We start from the raw sequence: 7,500 nt of genomic DNA on the forward strand, positions 1-7,500 counted from the left end.
GTCTGTCTGACTCTGTTTCTCTGGGCCCCTGAGGCGGCGGCATCGGGGCCCCCACTGACCTGTGAGGAACTCCTTGCGCACTTTGAAGGTGTCGATCAGCGGGGTGAGGATGCCCTCGATGGTGCCGAACATGCTGCCCAGGCCCAGGTTGATCAGCATGAGGAAGAACATCACCGACCAGAACGGGGAGGCCGGGAAGTGCGTCATGGCCTCCGTGAAGGCGATGAAGGCCAGGCCGGTGCCCTGCACGGCCTGCAGAGAGACAGAGAGTGGGGGGCAACCGGTCAGCAGAGAAACAGAGAGAGAGGGGGGGGGGGCCCAGCACCAGGCAGAGAGAGGGGCCTCGATGGAGCCCTGAGCTGGGGCCCCACCAGCACCAGGTAGAACTTGTTTACCAGACTCTAATGAGTGTGTTTCAGTGGTTCACCAGAGGCAGTCTCTGCTGCTTAACTCTATCCATGGTTCTTGTTTGATATACTCTTTTTCCAAGCTGGACGTATGAATGAATCCCGTCTTTGAGACGCTAACCCTGATCGTTTCCTCGACGCGCCCAGTCCCTTAAACACGAGCGCCTCCATTATGCCCTCTTTAGCCTGGGCTGGTCTCGGGTTTTGTCCCCGTTTCTTCCCCAGATGGGTGCCAGCGTGGCCGTCTAACCCCTCCTCCATTATTCAGACGGGGAGAGAGATGACTCAACGCAAGGAAGTCCTGATGAAGACTGGCCTGTAGGCCGGTGGTTCTCTAACTCTTTCTGCCAGTGTACCCCCACTAAGATATATTACCACAGAATAATTTTAGGTTAATCGTTTTTTAAATGCACATAAATAATGTATGAGCGTACAATAGGCAGAGTAAACATGAACATTAAAAGGGCGCAAATGCTCACAATTTAGTGAGAAACATGGGCCTGTTCTTTATGCCACTGTTGGCAAAATTTCAACCCCGTATATATTCCTCCTGAAGCTGATGACAATTTGGTGTTTCTGGCTGTGCTTTATTTTCCCAAATATTCTCCTTTCTCCTTGTGTTCAGATTTACATTTCAACTACTTGAACTTTTTCCAGATTTTCTTTTGTCTGCTTTCAGAATTGAGACTTGCTCATTTTGAAATAAATCGAATCAAATACTCCGAAGAACCCCTATGGGTACGCGTACCCCCTTTTGAGGACCACTACTGTAGGCAATATGCCTGTAGTGACGCAGGCTCTATTCCTCCCTGCTACCCTAACAATAAAACACGAGTGTTCGGGACATGAAGGCTCGTTTATCTTCATGACGTTGTTGACCCCCGGCCTGTTGCATCACCTCAGTGTCCAGAGACCGCGTGATGTGGAAACCCATAGAAACATGCATTCGGAAAACTATCAAATCAAGGACATAATTCTTTTTTATGGCCTGTGGTTATGGGTATGGGTTTGTGTGTGTGTGTGTAGTTGACTCGTGTGTATGTGTGTGTATGTGTGTGTGTCGATGTGTGTGTGTACCTTGTTGAGCTCCTCCTCGATGCTGTGTGTGTGTGTGTCTCTCTCTATTTGTGTGTTTCTCTATTTGTGTCTGTGTGTGTGTGTGCATTTCTCTGTGTATGTCATCATGCGTTTGTGTACTTTGTTGAGCTCCTCCTTGATGCTGCAGGCTGTGTGTGTGTGTGTGTGTGTGTGTGTGTGTGTGTGTGTGTGTGTACCTTGTTGAGCTCCTCCTCGATGCTGTGTGTGTGTGTGTCTCTCTCTCTATTTGTGTGTTTCTCTATTTGTGTCTGTGTGTGTGTGTGCATTTCTCTGTGTGTGTGTCATCATGCGTTTGTGTACTTTGTTGAGCTCCTCCTTGATGCTGTGTGTGTGTGTGTGTGTGTGTGTGTGTGTGTGTGTGTGTGTGTGTGTGTGTGTGTGTGTGTGTGTGTGTGTGTGTGTGTGTGTGTGTGTGTGTGTGTGTGTGTGTGTGTACCTTGTTCAGCTCCTCCTCGATGCTGCAGGTTTCCAGGCCCAGGCTGGGGTAGTCCGCCCCCTTCTCCCCCCTGATGATGTCCGTCAGCTTCTGGTAGTCCTCGGTGCTGACCGCCGTCAGGTTAATGTGGGCCGGGATGAGGTCACGGCTCACCTGGTTGCCTAGCAACGCCACGATCCTCTTGGTGTTCCTGGGAGGGACCAAGGGGACGCTAAAGGGTTAAAACTAATTAACTTATTAACAAATTAACTAAAATTGCTTTTATTACCAGGAGGGGGGACAAAATATCGATAAGGCCCTTCTTTGTGCTACAAAGAATGTTATTATATATTTATATATTTTTGTTATTATATATTTATATTTATTATGATTTGTTTTTGCATTTTTATGCTTTATTCATGAAAAGTTTGACAGAAAAACCTTGCCCAAAATGTAAATATTTCATTGATAAAATACAGCGCCCTAAAGGCCACACATGCACACGTGCACAGACATGCACACACAGGAGCAGCAGAAGAGGCCGGTGCTTACACAGTCACACACTTGGCGCTCATAATGTTGGCCTTGAAGCCGAGCACGGCGAACACCACCAGGGTGGCGAGCACCGAGGTGAAGAAGTTGATGAAGGACACCATCACCGCGTCAAAGTGGCAGTTGTTGTCCCGCTTGTTGTAGCTGGAGAAGGCGATGACCCCTCCGAAACCCAGGCCCAGCGCGAAGAACACCTGGGTGGCCGCCTCACGCCACACCTTGGCCTCCAGCATGATCTCCAGCTAGGAGGAGCCAATCACAGGTCAGGACATGGTAAGAGCAGCCAATCACAGGTTAGGCGATGTGGTAGAGCTAGGATCAACCAATCACAGGTCAGGAAATGGTAGGATCAGCCAATCACAAGTGAAGACATGTGGTACAGATAGGACCAATCACAGGTCAGGACACGTGGTAGGGCTAGGATCGACCAATCACTACGGTTGGTTGGGGACACGGTCCAACGTAATAACGCGTACGTTTTACCCCCAGACAAATCCAGCTCCTCGCTGGTTCTGCAATTTATGAGAGAACTTTCAAATGATTGAAAGATGCACCATCTCTCTCAGAAGCCCAGCTTACATCATACGGGGACATGACCATCAGGACTTTGTGATACACGAGTCCTCAGCAGACTGTTGGCATGAGAGCCGAACTGAAGACCGGAGCCCCGCACACAAAGCAGCTCAGACCCCAGCAGCTCAGCGGGGAACAGCTTGGCCCGTTACCGCGGTCTGCTGTCGCTGGCCGACGGAAGCATCGCGGAAACGAGTCCTGAATACATGTCTTTAGTTGATCGGTTACAGAATGGATTTTTCTCTTTATCTGTTTCCGTGGTAACTGAAACAGCTTGCTCAGAACAAGTGTTCCAAGCTTTACAATCCCCGTTGGGATTACTGGGGCTACGTCGGTTGGGTTGGGAGATGAACGACTGAATACAATACATTTACATTTAGGATTTATCCAAAGCGACCAAATAAGTCCATTTTTCAGAAAAAAGAGAAACAACAATATATCGCTGTCGGTACAGTAAGCAAGTGCCAAGCACAAACAATCTCTATGTTATCCCATTCCTCGTATACAACAAAGATAGCTAGGATAAGACGCTACATGATGTTAAGCACATTTTTAAGTGCCAGGACGTACAACATACAATAAGTGCGTACATTAAGTGACAATAGATAGAATAGGTAAAGCCTGTTTCAATGCTGAACACAGAGGAAAACACACTTACAATCCACAGTGAACTCAGGAGGACATGTGGCTCAGGAGGGAGAGCGGGTCGGCTGGTAACCGGAAGGTTGCTAGTTCGATCCCCGGCTCCTACTACCCTCTGTCTCGCTCAAGTGTCCCTGAGCGAGACACCTCACCCTACCTGCTCCTGACGAGCTGGCTGTCGGCTTGCGTGGCTGACACCGCCGTCGGTGTGTGCATGTGTGCATGAATGGTTAAAGGTGCCGATATTCAAAAACGCTTTGAGTGGCCACTGGTTAGAAAAGCACTGCATAATGCAGTCAAATCACGGTTTACAAAGGGTCCCTGATGCTCGTTACCTTGGGGGTGAACATGTGACGGATTCCGTCCCAGGAACCCTTGAGCAGCAAGGCCCGGACCAGGAAGCAGATCAGCACCACGTAGGGGAACAGCGAGCTGAAGTACATCACCTGCAACCAATCACAGCGTCAGTCAGCCACTCATCCTCCACACTCACCCCCCTGGAGGGCTGGCTACAGGGTGAGGTATCAGAAGGTGAGGACACACACTACCCCTCCGTTTATCATTGTTATCAATTCATTCAATGGTCTATGAAATACAATAATAATAATAATAATAATAATAAATTGTATTTATAATGCACTTTATATTCAAGAATCTCAAAGTGCTTCAGAGAAAAAAAATAACAAAAAAAACGATTAAAAGGGGAACCTCAAAGAAAGTTTAGCTAAATGCTCTTTTAAAGAGATGGGTTTTGAGGTTCCGTTTAAAAAGAGCTGTAGTCTGTGGAGCCCTCAGGTGGTCAGGGAGGGCGTTCCATAGTCTAGGGGCAGCAGCAGAAAAGGCCCGATCACCCATGGTGCACAGCTTCGTATGTCGGGTTTGGAGGGTGTGAGTGGATCCTGAACGGAGTGTACGTGAGTTTGTCGGGGGGGTGAGGAGTTCCTGAAGGTAGAGGGGGTACAATATAAGGAAGTATATATATATATGTATGTGTGTATATATATATATATATATATATCATCATTAGTGGGTTTGCATTGCAAAAAATGAAATATTTGGGAACTTAAGGAAGATACTTAATGAATCCCGGATGGCTGAAACTAAACAGGCTGCTATTTGACTGGGAAGCATTTATGTATGATTTGTTTTAGAAAGCCTTTTCTGATTTTATCAACATTGCAATCATTGATCTTTTTTGATTAAAGATAAGTAATTAATTATTAAATCTATACTAATTTTCCAGTTCATAAGATATTAAATCAATTGTATGAATGCATTTGTTTATTGAAGAATAACGATCTGCTGTCATTAGCAGCAGAGGATAGCAGCATCTGGCTCGTTAGCGTCTCGTTAATTAATCTGCGCTCTTTAAACACTGGACAGGAGCAGAACTCTAGGTTCTGCCCCTCCATCTGCCCCCATCTGCCCCCCTTCTTCCCGCCTGGCCCTTGAAACTCCCGCCAAGCCATAAAGAGCGGGATCACCATGGCAATCAAGAAGGGCTGTTGTCCACCCCCCCACCCCCGCACCCCCGCACCCCCACACCCCCACACCCCCACACCCCCAAACCCCCACACATAGAAATGGGAAGGAAATGCTAATGACGCTAGCGGGGTCTCCCTCGGATCAGGGCCTTTTGTGAGGATGCCTATATAAGGGCATTAATATTCTTTTGTAGCGCGGCGCTCTGAGTTAGCTTCAAAGGCGCTCCAGCTAGCTTGGCCTCCTTTCAGAGAGGAGAAATACTCGGGGCGTTCTCTGTCCGGCCAACGCCGAGCGAGACCCCCCCCACCCCCCCCCCCCCACGATGGCAGTTGAAGTGACACTGGCCAACTGTACCGCTGGCTGCCGCCGTGTGTGGCTTCACTAATCCGTCTCCGCGCTCAGACGTAAAGCTTTTTTATGGTTTAAAATAACCAAAAAAGTGAAATAACCAATAAAGGCCGTGGCTGTGAACGGTTCATTATGCTTTGAACGACGATGGCGGCCGGTTTAATGCGCCATTAAATGTGTTCACCTGAAGATCCTTTGTCTCTCTGACGAGAGATAACGGCCTTCACAGTGATAAACGTGTCGGTTGGGCTAATGAAGATGATTGAGATGTTGCTAACGTTAGTCGCTAACGCTAGTCCTTGATAGCTAACGTTAGTCATCGTTATCAGGAGGGGAGGAGAGTTCAGGATATAAACCATCGGCTGTCTTTAGAGAACGTTTATTTTACCACAAATGAATCTCTTAAAGTCTTTTGTGACACAATTGTCTTTTGATATGAGAACAAAAATGACTGGAAGCTAAGGTTAGCGATTTAGCGCCCAGGCTAGGACTAGCCTCCATATGCAAGTCCGAATGACATCAACTGTCCAATGTAAGAAAAGGTCAAATGAAATGAAATGAAAATGATTTCACCCAAACGACATAGAGGGATTAAATCTAAGGCTGCATTGGGGACAGAAAAGTGTTACTTCAGCTCAGCTTGAGGCGCTGCCTGCAGTCCAAACGTCCTCAATTCATCCATGAAACCGAAGGGACCAGGAGCTTTTTAATAAAAATAAAAAACACTTAAAATAAATATGTGCGTTTAAAGAACATTTGTATCATTTCTCCAGATGACATGGATTCGATCAGGGCCGGTCTAGTCGCCTTGTGTTACCCTGTTGGTCTCAACAGGGACAGAAACGCGCTCACCGCTCTAAAAGTGCGCCCTTCGTTTTTTCCGGCCAGTTCTCTTTTTATTGCGTTTCCAGGACATCGCCGCCTCAAGCCACGAGGTGCAGGAAGAGGGAGAGAAGAAGTAGTGTAACCAGCACCCGAGTGAGTGTTGTGGCCCCCCGGCCCCCCCAACCCCCCCTGGCACCTCACCTTCCCAGAGGACTGGATCCCCTTGATCATGGCTAGGCACACCATGGTCCAGGCTGCCAGCAGACACACGGTCATCCTCCAGTTGAGCTTGGCGCCCTCCGAGATGGAGTCGGAGATGTCCAAGGCCTCGCGGTACCAGTAGTACGTGGTGGCGGAACTCTTCTCGCACTCCGGCACCACATCTGGAGAACGAGACAACGGGCTATGGGTTAGTGTCAGGAGACGGAGTGCATCGCTGGAAATGAATTCAAATCATGTCGACTTTTATAAACGATTCTTCAACAGCTAGAACGTTCAGCGATGGGGGCCTAGAGTTGTTCCGATACCGATAACAGTATCAGAAATTCCTAGGGTATCGGCGAGTAAGCAAGTTTATGCGCTGATCCGATACCATCACATAACTAGCTCCTTTACTACTCAGGCAGAGAACATCAAACTCTACGGTGTAATGCTGCATTCGTTAACGGCCGGAGGTGGAAAGTCGGAATAGTAAACGCGTAGCCTCCGATCTACGTGTGTTTGAGCTACAAAGTCGCAAAAACACGGATGCATGGACGCTTAACTACAAGAATACAAATGTCTCATTACAATTATAGGATATCAATGTCAATTATCAAGTTCTGAAAAATGTTTTGTCGACGTAAGTGAACCGACTAAGCATTGCTGTTATCGTAAGAGAACCCTTCAATCAGAACATGTGCTGTTAGTAGTTACAAGGCTAGATGCTGTATCGGTATGTACTCTGTATCGGCCGAAACTCAAGTTCAGGAATCGGAATCTGTATCTTGAAGGAAAAAACTGACCTGAACATCTCTAGATGATTCTATCTGTGAGGAGCGGACGAGCCCATGATATGAAGTGGTGTGATGATGACAGGGTTAGGTGATAAGGTGATACGGTGAGCATCTTACAGGTGCTGTTCTGCTCCTTGATGAGGGGACACTCGTGCCAGGG

At 47.7% G+C, this 7,500-nt stretch overlaps 1 protein-coding gene across 1 annotated transcript in view; it reads right to left on the minus strand.

The window, feature by feature from the left end:
• Nucleotides 1-7,500, minus strand: part of slc6a15 (solute carrier family 6 member 15) — an 18,385-nt gene that overhangs the window by 2,623 nt on the left and 8,262 nt on the right. The window contains exons 4-9 of the mRNA XM_060061640.1: nt 7,458-7,500; nt 6,547-6,728; nt 4,023-4,133; nt 2,473-2,714; nt 1,942-2,131; nt 60-252 (exon numbers count right to left, since the gene is read on the minus strand). The exon at nt 7,458-7,500 is cut by the window's right edge and continues 84 nt beyond it. Of these exons, the coding sequence (XP_059917623.1) occupies nt 60-252; nt 1,942-2,131; nt 2,473-2,714; nt 4,023-4,133; nt 6,547-6,728; nt 7,458-7,500 (961 nt within the window). The remainder of the gene's footprint in view (nt 1-59; nt 253-1,941; nt 2,132-2,472; nt 2,715-4,022; nt 4,134-6,546; nt 6,729-7,457) is intronic.

Source organism: Gadus macrocephalus, chromosome 9, assembly GCF_031168955.1.
Source record: "Gadus macrocephalus chromosome 9, ASM3116895v1".
In the NCBI taxonomy this organism is placed as follows: domain Eukaryota; kingdom Metazoa; phylum Chordata; class Actinopteri; order Gadiformes; family Gadidae; genus Gadus; species Gadus macrocephalus.